Below are 24,086 nucleotides of genomic sequence, written 5' to 3'. Positions count from 1 at the left end.
AAATACAGACTACAATGCGTCAATAGTTTGTTTCCGTTACCACTTCATGCATGAGGAGACAACAAATGGTGATCAGTTCTGCAACGTTTTAATTGTTGCTGGGGAGTAATAAAGTAATTCACAGAGAAAAACCAGACAGTGTGCCTGAGCCCCGTTTTACGATGCTGTCTAGTGTAAAGCTTTTGAAGAAATACGCAACCGAGCGAGTGTTTTGTCTATATTTTGCTGGTTTTTCTCTCTTTTGGTAATGTTAATTTTGTGTTCGTGTTAAACCATTTAAAAAAATACCCTAATAGTAATATAAGAATGTGCTAATAATTACAATACAACGAATACATGAATAAAAAGTAACCTGTGCTATAGGCTACTGTAATTGTGTTGATATAGGCGTAGGTCGTCTCAAAAGTCAGTCAAGGGCCGCCCTCAATCGCTTTGCACCCCATAAACAGTTAAGACTGTGATTGTGGTTTATTGCCACACGGCCACTAATATCGCTTGCAGAGGCAGGGCACAAATAGTATGTGCAGGCCTGTCCACAAGCATCAAACTAAGCTTTATTTATGCGAAGAAACGGCATCCGGGCCGTAAACGGGACACTAAACAGTGGGATGTGAGATAAAGGGAGAACGTGCGCGAGAACATGTGAAATGTGTAAAGTGTTTCAAAGACAGTAAAATATTTCTTGTTGGGTGGAGTAAAAATAGCCTGGGATTGCAGTCAGTTTCAAGGGGCGATTTATTTATATTGCTTTAGTCTGCACGTGAAGGGAAAAAATTTGACTGTAGTGACAACTTATTGCAATATCGATTATTCAGATTTCCACTCCGATAGCTATATATATATAATTGTAAAATCCTTGTAATTCCCGTTTCTTGAAACCGTTGACAATAAAAATAAATGTAAACTATTAAACAATGAAAGTTATTAAGAGTCGTAACGAATTTGACCATTTATAGCAATTTATTTGTAATGTACACAAGTGGTATTTCATTTGAAAACGACTGACACTGTTGATTTGAGGTATTGACGTATGCACAGTTTCTGTGTTCACATAACATTGCAAGCACATAAATGTTACAAAAAATCAAAGAAATGCCTTAAGGACACATAACACAACATAATTTAATCTTATTACATAGGTAGTTCAAATACATCTAGGTAGTCACATTAAACATTAATACATTGCGCTACAATTCTTTTTGGAATAAAAAAACATTTGAAATGCATGCAAATAATTATTTCATATCGCTAAAATTCCCTGAAATCATGAACTGGAACTCAACTAAAGTTTAACATATTTCAAATGTACACAATGCGAAGATCTTGGCCCACAACAAGCAAGCCAAAAAAACAGAACTATCAACAACAAGCTGTACACAAAAACACAACCATATATACAGGCAAACTGTCAGATCAAAGGTTTGTGCAATGTACATTTAACATATTACAAAATTGGAAGTATATAAGTAATAATAATAAGTACTACTATCAATAATCTACTGTTGTTGTGCATGAATAAGGGAAAAGACAGGCTAAATCACACACTGTCGCACGAACCAATTGACTTCATCCACTGCAGTGCGCTTTTACTTTTCTTGTTTAAATGTCTTTTGGACGATCTTTATTGCATTTCTTCATCTTCATCCTACGGTTTTGGAACCAAATTTTCACTTGTCTCTCGGTGAGATTTAGGAGTCTTGCCACTTCATATCTACGGTCGCGCGAGAGGTACATATTAAACAGAAATTCTTTCTCCAGCTCGAGAGTTTGATGTTTAGTGTATGGACAGCGCTTTTTCCTAGTCGACTTCGCATGCAGCCAGTTGGACGCAGGGTTATCTGCAAGAAGGGTCGGAGAGAGAGAGCTAGTCATGTTGCCATGCACTTAAAAAATACTGCGGCCATTTTATGACCAGCAGAGTCGGAAGAAACAAAGCTCTAATAGGCAGCTGACAACAGTTGAGGGTAGTGTGAATTCTGCTTCATAAAAATCCCGGAGAACATGGTTTTGCTCCGGGTAGACTTTATTTGATCGACAATTTTATATGCAAGCTATAATTTCCCCCATGCTAAAACACATTGGCACCAATGAACGAGAGGAAAACAGGGGCCTTACTATCTAGTGAAAATAATGCTTAAAATCCAAAGGTCAGATTCATTTTATGACATTTGTAAGTCTTATATTCAGTATTTCAACATACCATTTAATACGTTGTAATTAATACTAAAACACACTCTAAATTTAGGGTAGCATTTGACTGGGATTTGGCGGCCACACAAACAGTAGTATTTATCTCATTATAGTTACCCCTGATACAAATACTTGGCCTTTATTAAATGAATGGAAAACATTTTCATGAAAACAGCAAATCATATGATGTTATATGGAAATGCTTTCAAGCAAATGCCTTATTAGAAGACCTTCTTAAATGTATTTACAAATGCGTAATATATAAAAATAAGTGTGTGAGTGCATCTAATGGGCCTCGCTTACAAAGAACTGGCTGGGATTAATTATATATTGGAATTTCGATTAACAAAAAGCTAGAATCATGTTGTTAGAAAGCAAGTAAAGACTATCCAGTATTTCAAAGAGCAATGTCCATAACCTGCGCACTTACTTGGGTCTATATCTAGCTTCGTCTCGGTTGAAGTTTTCTCATCTTGTGACTCGCTGGAAACCGCATCGTCCGGTATCTTCCTCTCTGCCTGGCGTGTATTGTTGTCAGTCTCGGGAACTAGTAGTGTATGCGTCGCGCACTCACCATTTCCGACCAACGGTTCAAGTTTGATATCATGGTGCATTTCTGCAGATAATCCTGTGAAAGGCAGGGACGCAGACAGCGGCTCTAAAGCCCAGGGACGCACGGATGCTCCATCCACGGTTTCTCCTGTTGAACATGGATGAATGTACGAGTGGTAGGCGATAGATGCGCTGCCAGGGGGCTGAACGGGCACGGGACTCCACGAAGCGCCAAAAATGGATGATTTGGCCTGGAAAGTGTACGACTCCTGCTCGCCATATTCAAGGAGCGCCAGCTCACGAGACTGGTGCTGGACCACAGGTCCAGATGAGAACCTCGGTACCAAATTGTCATCATTATCGTGTGGAATGTGTGAGTCGGCATAGTAGCTCAGTGTCCCTAATGTCGACATAATAAAAACAAAAAGGGACCCAGCTGAAGGTATACACCCACAATGGAACGGACACAAAAGCAGAATCCGTGGTAATCAAGTAACTACTTGACTTCACTGTGAACTACAGACCTCTGATAAGTTGAACCATTGCAGGGACTGGATTGGGTGTAGCAGGCACGTGACTGTGGGAGAGAACGTGAAAAAAGGGGAAAGCCTAACCATTGCACACTGTTAAATGGCCTCCATTTTACAAGTCATATTTTTAATGGCACGGTCATATGCTTTTATGAAGGTGGATTTGATTTTATTCGTGTTGTTAAGATCATAACAAAAACGGTATTTGATAAGCATCATTGCAGAATTTCTGGATCCAAACGATAATAAAGTAGCCAAGTGTTGCTATTAAAAATAATTCAAGTTGTTGCAGAAGCACTTAAACTAGTTAAACGATTTACACCCAATTCAAGATCACCCACCTTGTTTTTGACAGCATTATTTTGCATAAATTAATTTAAACCTATAACTAGTACATGTTTTTGTGTAGTCTATGCATGGGATGATTATAAAATAGTTAGGCATAAAGGCATCTTTGTGTGAGCCGTGTGTAGTTTATATGGCAATAAGTGCCACTGGTTTGTTGAGATATGACCTGCTAAGAGACCAGTCATTTTGAAACGTGCTCAAACCTTCAGTCTGTTCCTGGCGGTGTTGTGCAGGCAAGCAAAATGTGAACGTGAACCAAGCGGCTGATTATACGAAAATACTGAAATATATCAATATGATAAAAGGTATCACACGTTGCCCTTGAAGATTGTACTACTATGATTTAATATTTTTTAAGCAGTGACATTAAATGAATAATAATAAAATGTAAAGGTCACTGTTTGGCCAACACTGCAATATACAGTGATTGATTGTGGATATAATTTCATTTAAAATGTGTTATTTTTGTTTAAATGATAAAATTATTATCATGAGTTGTATTATTTAAATTACGGTATTATTTTTTAAATGCAATAATCTGTTTATATTGCGTATTATTGATTTGCCAATAGTCTTTTAAAGAAATCAGCCTACACGTTTGAAAAACAAAACGTTTAAACATGTAAAACTGTAAAATATGCAATAGTGTCGTTCTAATGAAAATATCTTAAGGAGGCTATACAGTAAATGTCATATAACGTAAAAAAATAGCTCAATTCACGCAATTTTGTAAATACGCGGACTTAATGAGTATTACTGTGATCTTGTCCTCCATGAAGAGGGAATTTCTGGGCACTTCAACAGACTATTTATAACAGGGGCTATTACTCTGTTTTTCTTCGGGTTGTAACTTGGCTGTCTGGACTGAATATGGCCAATAAAGCCTTTGTGTTTTTTCTTCGGCCCAGCAGACGCATCCGGCAATGTGGGCGTGCTCTCGGTCTCTGATGCGCACGCGGCTTTGGCCAAAGTGCATTGATCGTAACCGAGGCCTTGCTGTGTCTATCTGCATTAAACCAAATAGTTTCTGTTTGTTTTAAAATGGAATCCAGCATTTAGTTTCTACGCTGTCTAATTTATAAATTAAGAGAACTTCATTGAGAATATATTTCCACAGAGTATTGTTGTGCGTTTTGTTGTTTCAAAGGATATACTTTCCTGTTTTCCTCACAAACACGCCATATTTTGTTTGTCCTGTGAGTTTGGGTGTTGTGCTGAATCTCACTGCGAGGCAATCAAGACAGTTTCTTGTTGTGGGGATATAAAATAAAGCCCAACAACATGAAACTACCTAAATCACTCAGCAGTCTTCTTTGTCTCTTTCTTGAAAAGATAAATAAGAACTTAAATTGTTTCCTGTTTATTTATACATTCTGTGTTGCGCAGGCAAACAAACACAATAAAATGAGCTTTTGTCAACACTGACCCATGATCCTTGTTACAGTGAAATTTGACATTACATAATTCGTTAATAGAACATTCCTCGAATGTCCATCGGATTACTTAAGAAATTGAATTCAGATGTCAGAGCTGTATTATATATATATATATATATATATATATATATATATATATATATATATATATATAGCCTATATTATAATTATTCCCATGATGATTTTAGAGTGACAGCCATGGACCAAAACTGAGTGTAGACACGGAATTACATTTTAAATTAACAAATTACAATCCCTATCGACACAAACTCTCCGTTATAAAGAAGTCTCCGAAAATCACGAGTGTATGAAACAACAGGTATACTGTGTTTAAAAGTAGGCTGTATTAACCTTTACATGCTTTTATTTGAATCTGCCATGAATTATCTGTTTACAATCTAAAGCGTTTCGGCCTGTGTCTCCAGAAAATATTACATTTTCAAATACATTTAAAAAACAAAACAGGACGCCTCATCGTGTTTGTTTCTACTTTCTAAGAACCGCACTATGCCTAGAACAGCAAATACACGAAAAGGTCGTACTTAAAACGAAAAGTATTCTTAGTATTATTTTAAAAATGGTTTCATTATAGTTAATATTACAACATGCAAATATCGCAGTTATATACAATAAATGTACAATATTGCCTGAATGCTATTTACAATGAGTGCCAATATAATCACCTTCAGCATTTGATATTTTCCTCGCTACCTTTTACATGAAGTACCCTTGACACTTTATAAATAACCATGACATATTATGACGGCAGGGGTGTCAAATAAAATTATACATAACAGATAAAAATGTCAACAGTATACGACACACAATAAGTTATCAATAGTATCTTGCAAGAGTCATATATGCACGCACACCTACAAAGACGCATTGTTGAAAGTGGGAAACCATTGCAGCTGATGGAGGAGGGCGCCAGAGCACCGAGCGAGGTGGTTTTATGAAAAACTGTAGTTGGCCGACAGCTCACGGATTCGGTTTTCTCGGCTCATCTTCTTTAGCTTCATCCGACGGTTCTGAAACCATATTTTCACTTGTCTGTCCGTGAGGTGAACGCTGCGGCTGATCTCCAGGCGACGCTCTCGTGTCAAGTACATATTGAAGAGGAACTCTTTCTCCAGCTCTAGAGTCTGATGCTTGGTGTATGGACAACGCTTCTTGCGGCCACTCTTCGCCGTCAACCAGTTTGCTGTATTCTCATTCTTGGAATCTCCTGCTGAAAATATGAAATCACATTAGTCCAAAATGTGGTGTTGCAGTTAACGAATCAGTTGTGAGGGTGAATATCGAGGAACGCTTTCCATTCCACCCACGTTGCACCTAATAAAATTATTTGCAATATCAAAACATTTTGTGAAATAATTAAAAAGAAAGTGATGTTCAGTAATATTAAAGGGTGCTTTTTGTTTTGACAAAAACAATTAGATGTAAAGTGTAACCCCATATTGCCAGTTATTTTACTTGTATTCATTTGAGTATTGTATATTTATGCGCATTAAAATATTTTAGTTTATTCAATAACTGATCAGCTTGCTTCTTTACTTTTGTGAGAATAATGCATCTAAATAAGAGTGCATATCTCACATCAGGTGATTACATGTCAAGGTCTCATAAACTGAACTACAATGGCATAAGATGTACTGACAAGTATATAGTCCAGGTTTATTGTATTGCGTAATGAGTTAGATTTGTGTTTGTGAGCAATGCGCTTTACAAGATTTCTGGAATGATTTTAAACATTTAAGAAACGATAGACACAAGTTTAAAGTTTCTTTGCATTTCAAGGTATGTTGTGTGTGAAGCACTGCAGAAGGAAGGTGAACAGCAGAGTTCATATTGGCCAAGCGAGAGTTGTTAAACTGTGCGCTTTTGTTCAAATAGATCTCATGAGAAATGTGTTTTAAATAGGGTTTATAAGATTAAATGTGAAAAGTGAACCTTAACGAACCATTGGGAAATCCATGTAAGGACTGCAGTTGACTAGAATGAGTTTTGCGTTGTGCGTAAAGGTTTCACAGACTGCAGGCTTGGTTTGGGCTTGCTGCAGCTACACCAAATCAATTAATACAAATTTGATAAAAACAATTCGCCTAAAATACACAGGACTATGCCTTCTGATATCTTTAAAACACTATGAGATATTACTTTATGAATATTTGAAATCTGTATATATGTGGGGAAAAAGCACGATTCCATATATATATATATATATATATATATATATATATATATATATATATATAATGCGCGCTAAACCATTAATTTCTCATTCTGCCCCGAGCGCCTCGTGAAAAATGTCTTACTTTTCTTAGTGACTTAGACAACAAAACCAAGTACCTTTAGTTACATTCGCAGCCTTTTCTGGACTGTCCGGTGGTTCGGGAGACGAAGCGGTGCCGGTGGACCCCCTTAGCTCCTTGTTTCTTTTCGGGGCGCATATGGAGGGCTCGTCGCTCTCCTCCCTGCTCGTTTCGGCTGTAATGGCTGAAAGAGAGCTGTCAAATCGGGTCGAACGCTGAGCAGCAACGTGAGTCGAAATAGACTGGTTGTCTGGAAAACCTTTGGATGTGCTGCACGTCTGAGATAGGCGGAAGTAACCAGGCACCGGAACACAGCCGTTATTGTTGCTAGATAGACAGGAGTTTGATGTCAGCCGCGAGTACGATATATCCTCTGTGATTGTTTCTTTTGGACATTTTTCAGACTCGTATAAGCAGTATGAGTTCTCCTCCTTTATGGTGGGCGAGAACGAGCGTGGGGTGACTTGGTTGGTAGGCTGTTCAATGCGACAAGACCTCGACGTTTCCAGCCATGCTTCCATGCCTTGATATGGGCCACACGTAGGTACTACATTTTGCGAATTGCCCTCGCTCCGTTTAAGTCCAGAAAAATAGCCACAGTTAGGTAGTCCATACGAATACTCGGAGGTCGGCTGCAAGTAGACGCTGTTCTGGTAGTAGTGTCCACTTCCCTCGGCTCTTCCATGGATCAAAGAGTCTACCAGAAACGAATTTCCAGATGGACTATCGGAGCATGACATCTTTGTTGTATAATTTGACGGTGGAAGAAGATTGCCCTTTCTGGATGACATTTCTTGTGCAAAACATGCTGAATATAATTACTGATAACTATACAACTCAGTGTGAGCTAACAGCCAATTAAATCGCAACGAGCTCGAATGACTCCTCCCCCCGTGCGCACGTAACACTTGTGTCCCATATCCTTTTCAGGCTACTAGATTTTAAAAAGTCAAACCTACATAAACTCGATCAGTCGTTAATGAAAATATAAGCGGATAAAAACTGAATTTTATTTCGACGGCGCTATGTTTACGATCACTGACTTCGTTAACACTGTCACTGTCATTGAGCCGCAAAGCCTTGTGAGCCACGTATAAATGGCACAAAAAAGCAACAAGGTATCGAAAAGGGGATCAAGTGCGAAACTAGTAAATCTTTATGATACACCGTAATTGCCCCAATGTCCATTTAAGCAAATAAACAAGCAAGTCTTCTTTTTTCCCGGTTTTATTCAAAAAGTAGGCTATTTATTTACTGTAGTCTACTCAAGTTCAAAATGAGAGACGGCTTTAATGCTTTTCACAATCACTACATGTGGTGAATATGGAGAGTGTTGTAGCACAAGATTTCTCGTGACGCGGTCATCTTGTATTAAAGTCTTATGATCTAAAGTTAATTCTATATAAAACCTGTTAATTATAATATTGCAGGACATACAGTATATTTTAATTAGGGTGAAGCGTATAACGCATTTAACAGTTTATACTTAATATAGATGTAAACTAATAATATTAAAGTAATTTACAAAAGCAATTTTCTACACGATAGATTCATGATACATTTTGAGATCAAATGTTTTACTGTAGCGGATAAAAACAATTTCGTTTGAATTCGTGAGCATATTTATCGTCATATTTATACTATAGGCGATGTTTTTATAAGTTAGAAAATCATTCCCAGTTGTCTTTCTATTTTTACGATTGGGTTTCTTTACTGTTTGTTTCTTTTTCTTGTTTCAATATAATATTGTAAATCATTTGACTATTTATTGCAATTAGATATTTATTTTATGTTTTACCCTAACAGTCTACACAGATATTCACAGCTTTAGTCATTTTATGAAAAAAATGTTTTGGTAACAAAGTATCAAAAGTGGGCTGCATTAAATTGTAACATTGTGACTTGCATTGCTTTTTACATGTTTTTTTTAAGTTTACCAAAAGGACTACTGCAATTAGATCTCGGCTCAAAAGAAAAACTATCGCCTAATGTAAAGTAGTAGGGCCTAAATAGAATTTCCACACAAGATGTCCATGCTTCGTGAATATTTTATTCGCTATATCTAGAAGATTATAATAATAATTTGTAACAAAGGAAAAAGGAAAGAAGGCAAATAGGAAAATACTTTCGTGACCAGTTTCAAGGTCTGGAATACATTTCTGTACATATACTGTTTTTGCACCAGCGAATCATAAAGTTGGATGCTGTGAAGTCAAAGGAATTTTATATAAATTAGGAAATAACATGTAAAGAACATGTCGGTTTTCATTTAATAGGCTACACCAGAGTAACTTTTTGCCACAGGCTTCTGGGTTTTCAAAACCTTTTGAAACCTCATGAATACCAATCACTGACCATCTAAAATCAAAACTGTAATTTTCTTACTGCTTTTTATATCTAAAATAAACCACGTTACCCTGGGACTAATAAACCAACTACGGTAGCCTACTACTTCACAAACGAATGTTTTGGGGAAAATATCTAAGATTCTCAACAATATATTGAAATGCAATGCTGACAAAAATAACTAACATGTAGCTATCTAAATGGTAGCTCGGCGTTTTACCTGAAACAGTGCCTTGTGTAATCACGGAGACCGTTGTCCTTTGCTCGTACACAAAGTAAATATGCTGCAGCAGGGATTTTAGATACACGGCAATGACATTGATCTAAAGCGCGCCACCCAGTGGACGTGAAGCGTATCGTCGGAACAGCCCGCAATCCAGCCGTGGTGCCATGATGGGACACCGAGACAAATGATGGCGGAAAAGTCCGTGAACACAAGCTTTCAATGGTTCCAGCCGTTGTTTTCTAGCTCTTAGTCACAGTTAATAACCTTGGTTCTCAGACGGTTTATGGCACCTCACTCCAATTCTACAAATGCTCCAGACTAAGACGGGTTTTATGACCGAGTTGCTGCAGCAACGGGGGGATGTGCCGTAATTAGGGCGAAATTCCAGCGAGCCTCAAAGGATGCGCGAACCATCAGGGCCATCACGTAAAGCAGTCGTTATTATCTTATAGTTGCCTTTATTTATTAGACTTCTGAGTGTCATGTAGCCAAATCAGATTTGTGACCCTTTCGCAGTGGATCATCGATATACTGATACAGTGCAACTGTAAAATTATATGAGGCAACAAGAGACAGTTGCTTTGTCATTTCCGAGACAAAAAATTCGTGTCAGAGTTGAATTCTAGATGTGTGACACATGCCACTCTCAGAAAATCTGTGAAGCTAACACTGACTTATCTGTAGGGTCGACTTTGCTGAAAGGCCGTTTGATTCATTGAGACTTGCACCGCCATGTTTTGGGTAGTTCCGTAATGGATACTAGGCATTAATAACTGCAACCACTTGATCCTTGAATCAAAAGAATACGAGTGGAGGCAATATAACGCTAGATCCATCAAACATTTGATCCTACTCCAGGAAGAAGAGAGAAAACACAAGATGTTTCAAGAGACTGATTTATATAACACTGAAGTGATGTTATAAACATGAGAGATTAGCACGAACATGAATGAGTTCCTGCAACATTAATATAAAGTTTCACGCACATTAAAGGAAGAGAAGGTGGAGAACCACAGAGTTTAAATAGAAAACATTATTTTGATTTTGCTTGACAGAGATCCCAAGTTGTGTCGGTATCGGATAGGTTATTGCTTTTACCTTAACGTTCACTTACGTCTCACATCAAATAAATATGAGTTTCGTTGATTTTGAAGACGTTTCTAAAAGCAAATGTTGTTAAGTCACTGGATGTACTAGAGAATGCGCGATTAAGAAGCATTGTTTCAATGTATACACTTAGAAATTCAGAATTCAAGTAAAAGAATATAGCGCCCAAGATGCGTCTAGTTCCCAATGACCATAGCTTATTTTTAAAAGTATAGACAAACCAGGCATAAATAAAAGTGATTAAAAATCCTTATTGTCTATTAATTAGGTATCTTGCCACCTAGATTGATTTGAAGATTATACGACACATATGAGAAAAGTTAAAGATCTTATAAAGAGAAACGTTCTAAGAAATGATAGAATGGTGTACGGACGACCACTTAATGTTACTAATAATACAAATGTATGCGCCCTTTTTTTCCAACAGTAAAGAGTATAGAGAATACGCATTTATGTTCATCGATGAAAAGGTCTTTCAGAAGAATGAAGGTCACATCTCGTCTCGCAGCCTCTGGGAATCGGAATGTGCATCCACGAACTTGAAATTAACCATCTCGGCCAAATGATTTCTCGGCAAACCACGGTCTAGAGCAAAGGGTTCGTGGTGTAATACTGCAAACGGTCTCTGTTTAGTTTCTTTTCTTTCATTCTTCTGTTTTGAAACCATATTTTCACCTGACGGTCGGTGAGGTTCAGCATTCTGGAGAGCTGTAGCCTTTTTTCTTTGTTGATGTAAACACTGAAGAAAAATTCTCTTTCCAGCTCTCTGATTTGATATTTGGTGTAAGGACATCTCTTTTTCCGTGTCTTCTGTCCACCTGCAATATAATGAAAAACTCTGTGAAAAACATAATTTAAGATATACATTTGATGAAATTAGGACATTTTAGATACGCACCTACGTCTATAACAACCAGCTTTTCATATTTCTGTAAAAACTGTTGCATTCGGCTAAATGTTTGGGCAATTGTAAACGTATTAATTGAATAATAAATAAACCATGCAGCCATTAAATGAATATTTTATAGTAATATGAATGCACAGGCCTACTGCACGTATTTCTGAAATAACCACTCAAGTTCCTTTAATATTAAAAATTGAGGACAAAAAAATCTGTAATTATCCAAAGATAAAATAAATGACACTAAAATATAGTTTCAAAATACTTTCCGTTTGACATTCAGCATGGATTCAGTCAGCCGACAAAACATTCTTCAAATTTCCCTTTTGTACAACGCAGAACTTACAAGAGCAGCATTTTGGTATAAACCCTTAAATAGCAGTTATTTGTAAATAGCCCGGACTGTAATGACGCAGACGTATTGAAGAGTCAAAGAGAAATGGCCTATCATTCACGGCCAATTTCAATTTCGAGCACGTGATCTCGCGTTTATAACAAAGTTTTGTTAGGGTAAATATACAGGGCCCTCCATAAACCTTATATGCTTATAAAACAGCATATAAAACCTTTAACAACAGTACGTTAGATTAGAAACTTTCTCACACGACTGCTGCGCGTGTTTTATACTTACTGCTGTTGCCGCTGAATTTTTCTTCGTTGTTCCCAGAAGATGACTCGGGACTGCTCGTCTCTTCACACCGCTCGGTCTCATCCGTTGCCCGACAGCTGTCGCTCCCCGAATCCGCGGCTTGAGGCGCCTTGCCGGTCACTCTGTCCACCGGCGGCTCGGTCGACTGGTTATCTGCATTCCCGTACGCTGTCTCGAAAAACTGATCGAACGCTTGGGGAAGCACGCCGTTTCTCCCTACGCTGCCATATACGCTGGATGTGTGGCTCGCGTTGGAGTGGTAAAGAACCGAGTTGTTTTTCGATATCATGTCCCCCAAAGTTCCAGGATTGGACAGGCAGTCCCTGTGCACCATGTCTTCTGTCGCGTAGCAGTGTGGCAGATTGCCCCTGGAGTGCCACTTACTGGACGTGTCAATGGCATAGTCCCTGAAAGAAACCTCTCTAACGGTCTGAACTTGTGGCAAATTAGACGTGGAGTATGAGTATGTCATGGGGCAAGAAGACGGGGTCTGGGGCAGAAAATGAGGAAGACTGGAAAATTCCGTTCCAGATACGTAATACGTGCAGCTGGGTAAATACATGTTAGACCCAACGGGTACCCGCTCGTCAAAATCCATCATGACACTTGGTTGGGCACGCCACAACCATAGTACTGCCTCGCATCGTTGTAGAGGACTGCTTCAGCTTCAGTGGCTTTGAAGCAGAGCCGCGGAGCAGAAATTTTGAGACGTGAGCTGACGTGGAGATCCATCTCCATCCATTGCAGAGAGCGCCAGTCATGTGACCAAGGGCAGAAATTGACATGTACCTCTAAGAATATTGTATGCCAACATGTGCAAATGTTCAAGTAGAGGACTGAGCGATACTTGCATGGACGAAAGCGCGTTCAGGCAGTGGACTAGCCTTAACATCTTGACACTTTTGATGGCTGGAGAAAGCCATCCGCATGCCCAATGGCCAACGCGCCTTACTGACCCACCCTGGTTTATGGTGTTTATGGATTTGTTCTAGGTTTAGTCACACACGTCCCGTGTGTAGTTCTGCAAAATTCAGATATTCATTAGCTTTTTGTAGGCTACTTAGTATTTTAACTGGCAAAGGATATTTTTGTTGATAATGCGCAATTGAAAGCTGTGCGTGAAAACCTAAATATGACCATGATAAGTTTATGTGTCGAGAATACAATTTATGTTCCCAAATATTTTTATAACAAGTAATTCAGAATAAATTGATAGCCTTACAAATGTTAATTATGGTTTCGTTTTTGGATAAAAACGACAGTAACCACAAATTATCCAAGGTGTTATTATAGTAACATATTTAACCAGGAAATTTGTAACAAAACTGGAGTTGTAAGTGGTAATCAATAGGCAAAAAAACATTGTTAGTGAACTTACAATAAAAACACGCTTAATTTCAATAAGGTTAGACCCTTTTGGAGTGTGCATCTAATACATCACACTCTTCCTTATTTAAACCTCTTTAAATGTGAATTAAAACATTAAAACCGTGCGTAAAATAGTATATAACAACGTGGTTGGCTTGTTTCTTTTTACATTAACGTAGACCTGAATAAAATAGTTGAACCAAGACCACAAGTTTATCAATGCGCAAAACAAACAATACAAAGGGGCTTAGTTCAGTACATTACAAATAAATTGGATAGTATTAGTATTACTGAGCCTTAATTTCAGTAGGAATATAAATACAGTTAAGAACAATATCGCATGCTATATGGTGTTATATGTCTTTTAACTTGCGTTTCATCAACACAATTAATATTTGTTTCAAACCATAATAATAATAATTTATAGTTATATTTACTCAAAAAGCCCCTTGTACTTGAAGGTATACTTGCGCTTTTAGTGGAAAATGTATGCAGAATCCAAAAGATTTTATGCAGCTTGCCAAAAATAATTGAATGTATTGTTCTGGACAAGAAAACGAGTGAATTGTGACGGTTTAGTCTTAAGCACTGTAGTCACGTAGGGAAGCGGCTTGAAAACACAGTTAAGGCCCATAAAGTTTTAACTTGGACTATGCCCCCCTTTGAATTACTTTACCTCTGTAGTCAACAATGGCTGAAAATCTCCAAATGCAACTTGCGCACGGAAAAAAGTAAAGATGAAAAGATAACCGCATGGATAACACAAGAGACTAAAAGCACAGGAAGAACGTTTGGAAATTAAAGACATTTAGAAACAATTAAACAATTAGAACGCTAAATCTGACAAATAAAATGCAACGTCTGACTGGGAGACGTTTACATTACATCTGTTTCATAGAGATCAACAGCGGATTTCCCCAAAGACAAATTCGTTTTGTAGCATTAGGGGTTTTAACGAGTAATCTTGTGCTGGGTGGCAGCGAAAACTAAAACCAGTCGGCGACAGACGTGGTTTTATGGTGTTTTTGGTATCTTGCTGCAGCCATTGTCAGCTCAGACAAGCCATTGCCGTCGGAGAGTGATCATGAGACGCCACCTACTTGGAATTCATGAACTTCAATGAGACCTGAAGTCACGGGTAACAGTAGATTAACCGAGACAACGGCCCCATGAGTGTATCGGGTGAGATCACGTTTTCAGCCCATTTTTAACTAATTTAAAACTGTTAGATAAAATGCATGAATAGATAGAAAGTCCATGCATGTTTTTATCAGTAGAAATATTATGAATTATTAAACGTTTTGGTTTAGATGTGTTGTTTTGTTTAACGTTACCTTCCAACCTCACATACCAGGAACCCACATACAAGCAGTTTAACTTCAGATTTAATTTTGGGATCTTTGAGAGTTTGTCAGCAAGACCTCAAGTTCGGGGAAGGGTGAGGGTCACTTACACAGTAAATGGGAGTTTACAAATAGTCCAAACAGCGCCCCGGATGAGGTTTAAAGGTTTCCACGACTAATGGTAATTCTTTCACTGGAATTGTTTTTGGCAAATTAGAGGATGTATTAGACATGTAGGACCGATGACTTTTCTCGCTGCCTCAAGTTAACACTTCTTTCTCAAAAAGTACAATAATTGGTACAGTGTAGGCCAAATTGTCATCACTTCAAATACTTGTATCAACAAATGCATATTTATTAGACTTATTTTTTTCAATTCACATTGAAAAGCAGTACCTTTGAACCCAAGCATGTTGAAATGTGTCTGTGCCGTTTTCGTGCAAAGTCTACGATTTGGCGTCATATAAATTGCCAGTTTAGGTTAGTAGTCATCATAAGTTCAATATCTTGCGAAATTACTTTCAATTAAAATATTGTAAATGGATATGCTTTTCAAAATGTGAGAATTATAAATGGATTTAGCGTTTACGATTGATTTCATTTGCGATTCATGCAGTTTTTCCTGTAACTTATTCATGTAACATTCATGTAAAATCTTGCTTAATGCCAAGTTTATATTTTATTGTAACAATACATTCATATGGAATTAAAGCAAGCTTGAACATATTTAAAATTGATAGCTATAGGAAAGATTTGTTTGTGAATATGAAAATAAAATGTAGTTTGATGTGAAAATGCTTGATGTTTGAAAATGTGATTTGTCAGCGGTGGGCTGTGATAATTTAAGACAATTTAGCCCTCGGATTGTCTTTTTAATGTGTTTCTGTCCCGGTGCAGTTATCATTTTAATTCTGTACACATAGGAACCTTTAACCACACTTTAACCACATAAGATGAAAAATGTTAGTATAAACAATAGATGAATGGATAATATGGAAAAAACAGAATAAAAAGTCACTGCTTTTGTTTAAGACCCGTCACATTGACTGGAAGAGAGCGACGGCGGCTGTGAGCCCATGCAACACAACATTTGCCTTGCACTTGTATCGATGTTGAGCCACTCTGACGTAAATAACTGTTTTACAAGCAAACAAAGTCTCTAGAAGTGCAGATCTGAATTTAAAAATAAGAAAACTACACTCAATGATTTGTGTCAAATATATATTATTTAACATCACTCAATCAAACTAAATGCATTAAATTACACCAACAAACTATGATGTGGGTTATGTAGAAATAAAAAAAAGGAAAAATGCAGAATATCTCTTTATTGTAAGTCGATGGGCTTGTGCTAGTGGGGTATCGCTTTCGTCCAACATCTTCCGACTTGGTAAATAAATGAAAGAAAAACGTAAATTGGAATGTTTTCCACTTTAGGAAAGGTTTTCTAAATGTATATTTACTATCCATGGATTAATAAATTATATATAGCTTAAATACATTTGAATGTTTTAACAACATTCTCTATTCGTCCCTATTACAATCGACAAATGATGGAACTTTTCAAGCGAATGTTCAAGAAAGGTTTAATGTATTTAAATCAGAGTTTGTCTACGAAATATTTTTCACAATAATAGCCTTTATTCTATTTTAACAATTTGTCTAAACAATTTTAATTGGGCTACCGATATGTATTCCGTAAAATGTTGAGATAATGTTGCTTTTGTGTTAACAATAGTATTTAGTGTTTGCAGATATTTAAATTGTAGCTTGATAAAACAGGGATATCATTACTAGTTTTATCCCTTAAGTATAATCGGATATTAGGGCATGTATATTTTATATAATTTCGATGGCTCAACTTTTCCATTCACCGATACAAGGCTAAATTATATAGTATGGAGTAATGCTACACACAACTGCGTTTTTTGATAAAATGTCATTTCTTTTTGTGCCTTCAGGTGGCAGCACAGTCCAACATGAAGAAAGGCCAATCCCGTCCGTTTACTTCGCTTCCACACTTTCCGTCTGTTCAGACATTTTCTGAACGTCAGCTCATAGGCTGCATAGTCTTTCAAAGTGATTTATTTGTGACTTCATTTAAAAGGCCGCATAAGAGTGAAATATTAGAAAACAATTGTAGCTACAAAGCATACATGTTTAAGTCATGAAACTTCAGTGGGCTGTTCTCTTAAAAAAACATTTTTGGTTCCCAAAATAACCTTTGAGTCAAATGTTACTAAAAGATTTAATTCCAACATTTGATTATAACGATTGTTACTATCTATTGTTCACAAAGAACCGTTTTGTGGATATTGAAGTTTATTTATGCAACACCAGAGCAAGAACCAATTTTTAAAAGAATAGAAAAGATTGTAAAATGCATGTTTTAAACGCAATGTATCTGTGAGAATTCATCTAGCACAAAACCTGTAAGCAGATTCATGAGAAATGAATTGATATAAATTAAATGTTTATATTTTTGCATATCAAATCACGTATCCGGTTAAAAACAAAAAATACGATATGATAGGTAACCTATAGGAGCTTGTGACACATCTTCGCCTTGAAATTAAGGTTCAATAGCTAACAATTTTCAGAAAATTACGTTTTTCGCATATTCATTTACTTACATTATCTGATGCCTTTTTTCTTTACGTTGAATGCATTGTGGGACTTTATTTAGAATTTCAGAGTTGATCTACAAAGCAAAAACTTTGAAGCTTAAAATGTTGAGAATACAGACAGAACCTTATAATTTGGTGACGAAATGAGAAAACAATTTTTGTATAATACAATATGAAAGGTTTCTTAAAGTCTTGATTTCAGTAGCGAAATATAGTATGTGAGAAAATATACATATATTTAAAAATACACATACTCAAAGTTAATGAACAAAATAAATACAATTTAACGAAGCTAACAACAAATGTTATCCATCAGTCATTGTCTTATTATTTTATTTGTTTATTATTTTGCTTTAATTTCATTTAATTTATCTGACGGGGAGAAACTAAAACGTAGGCTGTAAAACATCTTAAAAACTGGTTTTGTATAAGTTATATATTTGAATCGAAACTTTACACAATATGTTTTCTATTTGTTGTTTGTTTGTTTTACACAATAAATAAATAATAAATTAAAATGTAATTTTAAAATCTGTTTTTAAATCTCTCTCTCTCTCTCTCTCTCTCTCTCTCTCTCTCTCTCTCTCTCTCTCTCTCTCTCTCTCTCTCTCTCTCTCTCTCTGTCTATGGATCAAACTCAATTAGCTTTTTTAACAAAGTGGAACATTGCCAAAACATTACTTATGTACACTGTAAAATCATCTATTAAACACAATCTTATAGATCTCTGAATCAACCCAAATAGGATTGTACTACGAAAAGCGAGAGTAGCCTGTGATATAGTGACTGATTGCAAAATATGTTGATTTTACCCGTTTTCCATGCTGGAAAAGACAAATATGTTTTGTGTAAAGAAATGTAGCCACCCTGGATGAAATTGCAATAACCCACATGTGACACTAGATGGCAGCACCGTAAAGCACATAGAAAACGTAAATTTTTTTCCAAAACGTTTTGAATTAATGACGGTGATTTGATGAGGAAAAATGACACTGAAACTTCTGAAAAATAAATAAATTAAATATTAAAATATTTTTACCCGAAAAGATAACAGCTGATATATTTATTGTTTTAGACCAATCATTTTACACTGAATGTCCATGTATGAAATTTTCGGCTATAACTTTGAAACATTATTAGATAGTTATTCTAAATAGTTTGATTCAGACTACGTTAAATAATTACAAAAATACAGATGTAAACATGTATCACTTGATATGGGAAGTTTTATTTGCATATTATCTGCAATAACACATGGGAATTCGTATATTTCGCAAGGTGCCTGTAAGCGGCTGTTTATTTACAAATATACTTGGTTAAAATTAGAAATGTGGTTTGGGTCATTTTTGTGTACAAGAATTCACGTTCTTGATTTAGTATTTAGCGAAGCATGCAAGTCCACAGTTTCAAATATACAGTTGTGTTTTCTACTTTGTGTAAATGACCTGTGTTTTAATAAAAATATATAAATTGCCATGGTTTGACTGTTTACTTAAATTACTTAAACGTGTTGCAATAACCCAAAGTAGTTAACATTCCCTTCACGTCTTTTTTTAAAAGACATTATATATAAAACGAAATAAAAAAAGTGTTGAATGTGTTGTGTGTACATTGTTCAGACCAGCTTCTTTTGCCTCATGTCAATGTCGTTGCGGTCTGTACACAGGGTAGTAAAATAGTATTTACTCCTGCTCATCTCCGCCATGACGTGGAACCGATGATGGAATGGGTTTTACAATAAATAATGTTGAAGGTCCTTCTTCCATGTGTACCTATTTGGTATTTCAGTTTTAACGGGTTTCAAACCTTAACTGATACCCTTGTACTTGTTGACCACTTTCTTTTCTTTCACCCTTCTGTTTTGAAACCAGATGGTCACTTGTCGTTCGGTCAGGTTTGTGTGAGCGGCTATCCTTCTTCGTTTGTCCTTAGTGATGAACTTATTTGTGGCGTATTCTCGTTCTAGTTCCTTTAATTGAACTTTGGTGTAAGGAACCCGCTTCTTTCTCCCTCGACGAACTGAAGCTCCATCGGCACCCGCCCCATTATCTGAGGGACAGATCAAATCTAAAATAAGGTTGTTGCAAAAGACATCGAAGTGGAAATGATGTTAAACACTAAAATGTCAATCACACATTTTCAATATCTAAACCAGAAAAAAAGGTTGGGTTTCCTGAAAATTATACAAAAATGTTTTGGTTAATTACAAGTAAATTTGTATTATAATAAGAAGTAGCAATAATGTATGCATACATTTTCTTATGAATGAATAGAATGAATATACGCTTTATACAAAAATCTATTAGAATAATTCGACGCTCTTGCTACGGGCCTGATTTAAAGCAGACTGAAAGTTTCTTTGTGAAATTCCTCAGAGATACCAATAGATCAGGTAAGGTAGACGATATGTAGTTTTACCTGGAATAGACGATTTCCACAGGGTGTTGGACTGCGTTTGGTCTTTTGGGCAGTAAACCGGACTGCTCCATCCGTTCGTAATAGCCCAGGGTTGGTACGTCTCAACAGGCAGAAGAGATTCGTGTCTTGGTTCTGCAGGGGCGCTCAGCCCAGGTACGACCGGCACATCAAGGTAACTCGGTACAGGTTGATAAGGGCCAGACGAATAACCCTGGTAGAAGGCAAATTCCTTAGCACGAGAAGGGAACTCCTCTCCAGAAACAGACGTGTCCATGTATTTTTCCCCATAGGAGGAGGGCTGCGTACAGGACTTGGGCATCCTACATTGATAGTAGCTGCCGCCAAAATATCCATAGGGCAATGAAGCGCTTGGTGAATTCTGCATAGCCGAGCAGGGGCTGCATTGTTTGACAGGTTCCCCCATGCCCGACCCTGGCACCTCACTCGACGTATAGGTTGTGCTCGGGGCCAAAGAAGACGGATGAGCAATAAGATTCCTGCACTGATTCGCAGCGAAATTGCCTCCCACGAATCCTTCCATGTTTTTGTTCATATCGTCCAAGCCGTTGTCATAAAGAAACATCACCGGGTCAATCCAGCGAGAATGGAGGAGTAAAGACGCTGTCATAGCATACCCTACATGGAGCCTAGCAGCTCTTTTAGAATTCCCCAAGACTGAAAGAGAAGCCGTGAATCTGGGAACAGATACCCATGCGCCCTCTGAGCGCGTCCAGCTCCTACTGTTATTGGACGAGCCGAGGCACGTGACATGCAAAGAGGCCGATAAACGTCTAAACTGGAGATAACGCCGATCAAGCAAGACAAACATGCTGCATTGAACTGAAACAAAGTAAAGGGATTTGGTCAAAAATAGCTGTAAATATTTTGGTGATTAGCTGTCTCCTAAAGGAGAAACCAGGTTGCACCCCGTCGCGCAAGAGATTGCCATAATACAGTTGTAAACATTCACTTTTTAATACTAATTGAACATTCGGGAAATATATTATTACAAATTATTAAGTTAAAAATACACTTAAAACTTTTTTTATTGGTGGGTTTTAAACCCCACGAGTTCAAGTATTTATTTGTTTTTACATGCGATAGTTATTTCCAGTACTTTGTCCTACAAGACATCCGATTAAATATACACACGCTTTGAATAAAGAAACAAAAAACTTGTTTAAGTGGCCATTTTCTCGAATTTAACGTTGCGTTGCTAAATTGCAGATTGCACAGTTTCACCGTCACTGAAACGATTTCGTGAAATACAACCAATTATACGTTATGAAAATGATTCACGTTTTATTATAGAATATGGAATCAAGCCCACACTTTGGCAAGACTCGTTTACATATGAGTTACACACTGCTTGAGGCCAAGGTCAAGTTGAAAGTTGCTGTCTAGCCAGGGCCCTTGTTGTCATTGAATGCTCGACCGTCTGGCAGGAAACGACCACAAATCTCCGGCTGCATTGTAAAGAGGAGCACAAATATTCGTCAGGTACTCTTCTTGTGTTGCCACAGATTCAGCATGAGATTCTCTCGATCTTGTTTTTATTACAGCAGTAGTTTATTCTTTGGAACGGCGCTCGTGCACTTGTTGCGATGTGTTTAAAACATTAGATTTTTTAAAAGTGTTTTATTAAATCGTTTTTATTTTATAAAATTGTTTTTAATTAAATAGTTTTACATTTTAAACGTTTTAACGTAAAATAATACGAATTCAACAAAGCTTCGAGGACACGTTATCTAGTAAAATTCAAATCTATAAACATATCATCGTTGTTTATATTAAAGTTAACGAATATATTTACTGTGGAAATATCCTTTAAAATCCAGTAAATATTATATTATATTAATAATAACTGACGTGTCCTGTTTGGGGCCTGAGTCAGCTTTTAATGAGTCTCTTTCAGAATACTGAATGTTGGGTTTGAATTGGATTAAAGAAAAAAAGATTTGCATTTTTAAGAGAAAATAACACAGTTCATATGTCATTGCGTTGATAAGAATATATCCGAAATAGCGGAGTAACGATTGAAAAGTACATTTTAGTTCAGGCGTTTTTACATACGCTCACCATCCAGCAGAGAACACAGGAAATAATCTCGCTGGTGGCTTGGAAGCCCGTGCATGTCAGGCGCCATGCCCTTCATGATCTTTTTAAAGGTTCTCCAGCTCCTCGAGTGTCGTACTCCACAACATTAGAACAAACGGGTGCGTGGTGCACTGGACACAGATAATACATTGCACTGCTTAAATAACCTCGCCTCGAAAGTCACATGATGGGAGAATCGATTCCTCCATGGTCCTCCATCACTGGAAGAAACATTGATGTTCAGATTGACGTGATCTGTAGTCGTCGGAAATGGGACACTGTTAGGCCTGCATTAATTAGAATGTTTAAGAATAAATTATGAATGTTCATTTATTTATATATATTTAGCCTAAAGTACATTGTTAGAGAGATAGTTATGCATAGTGATCAGCTTGTATATAAGAAACATTTCTGAAACGACACAGTCGATAAATAATTCTTATGGTTTTATACTCCTATGTTCTGTAGAAGTAGGCTTCTCGAATAGCGAGTCAATTTTGTAATGATGCAAATTAGCAATCTACATGCGCCAAATACGTCATTGTTAATAATAGCATAATGCTCATTTTTGTGCAAATGAAGTTGCCATTGTCAAAATATATATGGTGAGCAGTTTTATCGGCCTACTACAACTGTGTGATCTGGTAACTTGAGGTGGGCTATAAAGAATGTGAAAAAGATTGGCATTTAAGATTGGAAATTGTGTCTAAAAATGGTATTGTGCAATTTTACAGCGTTAGGATATCTGCGATTTAAATGATCAGACTTAAAAACTAATTGAACGACTGTCCATTGCTTCTTAATCTTTAAAAAAGAAAAATAAATGTAATAAAATAATCTATTTTTATTTTCATTTATCAATTAACCATTTTTAATCTACTAATAGGAGGCAAACGAGAACAGTGCATATCACACTCGTAATTTCGAACCATACATGACTGATGTTGTAAATAGGCCTAAAATATGTTTAAATCACAAGTGTATTTACCCAGAGATCAAATATTTGGGAAAGCGATTTCAATGTCAGATATAAAGACGATTGTTTTATTTTGTGCATTATAATGAATCCCTTGAGATTAAATCGTCATGAAAGAACATAAAATGCAACCATTTTAAATAAATCAAAAATGTCTTTTATTCAATTTTATTCAATTTATTAGAAGATTAAGTGGACTCAACACCATCATTTTCACCGCTGATAAAATCCTGTCAAACACATTTTTTTGTGTCCTAACGAATTTACAGAAACAAAACCTGAATCTATTCAAAATTGTATTTGTAATTTTGCATTTATTTTGGCTAAGAAAATATTGCATGGCTGCGGTGGAATATTTAATACAAAGCCTTTGGCACAATTAAAAATACAAATGATTTAAATAAAATCTAAACCCCATCGCAATGGAAACTTTTTAATTGAAGCCGTGCATTTTAACCGTTCTGTTATACACATGCGATTAATCGATATTTAAAAATCCTGGCCTAACTATATATTTTTTCCAGCCTATATTGCACAAATACACACCATTATACTATTTATTTTAAAGGTTGTATTTACTGGAAACGTTGTCAAGTTAATTGTATGGTTATTACGAGTGATTAGCAACACAGTTTTACATAGCAAAACGTCTTAAATATG

At 36.6% G+C, this 24,086-nt stretch overlaps 4 protein-coding genes across 4 annotated transcripts; all 4 read right to left on the bottom strand.

Moving 5' to 3' along the window:
• Positions 1-1,599: 1,599 nt before the first annotated feature.
• Positions 1,600-3,155, bottom strand: hoxa9b (homeobox A9b; the record flags this gene model as incomplete). The annotated part of the gene is made up of 2 exons (XM_079470293.1): positions 1,600-1,838; positions 2,621-3,155. 2 exons carry the CDS (start codon positions 3,153-3,155, stop codon positions 1,600-1,602), a joined length of 774 nt encoding a protein of 257 aa, XP_079326419.1.
• A 2,851-nt stretch (positions 3,156-6,006) lies between these two features.
• On the bottom strand, positions 6,007-8,159 carry hoxa10b (homeobox A10b; the record flags this gene model as incomplete). Its single annotated transcript, XM_079470334.1, has 2 exons — positions 6,007-6,284; positions 7,406-8,159. The coding sequence occupies 2 exons, from the start codon at positions 8,157-8,159 to the stop codon at positions 6,007-6,009; spliced, it is 1,032 nt and encodes a 343-aa protein (XP_079326460.1).
• Positions 8,160-11,632: 3,473 nt separating this feature from the next.
• Positions 11,633-13,339, bottom strand: hoxa11b (homeobox A11b; the record flags this gene model as incomplete). The annotated part of the gene is given in 4 exon segments (XM_079469936.1): positions 11,633-11,865; positions 12,580-13,220; positions 13,222-13,285; positions 13,288-13,339. Coding segments are annotated over 4 exon segments (990 nt in total).
• Positions 13,340-19,144: 5,805 nt separating this feature from the next.
• On the bottom strand, positions 19,145-21,024 carry hoxa13b (homeobox A13b). The gene is made up of 2 exons (XM_079468594.1): positions 20,354-21,024; positions 19,145-19,984 (listed from the first exon to the last, which is right to left on the bottom strand). Exons 1-2 carry the CDS (start codon positions 20,979-20,981, stop codon positions 19,743-19,745), a joined length of 870 nt encoding a protein of 289 aa, XP_079324720.1. The 5' UTR covers positions 20,982-21,024; the 3' UTR covers positions 19,145-19,742.
• Positions 21,025-24,086: the final 3,062 nt, after the last annotated feature.

This window comes from Barbatula barbatula, assembly GCF_947034865.1.
Source record: "Barbatula barbatula genome assembly, chromosome: 12".
NCBI classification, from domain to species: domain Eukaryota; kingdom Metazoa; phylum Chordata; class Actinopteri; order Cypriniformes; family Nemacheilidae; genus Barbatula; species Barbatula barbatula.
This window is presented reverse-complemented; position numbering and strand designations above follow the sequence as displayed.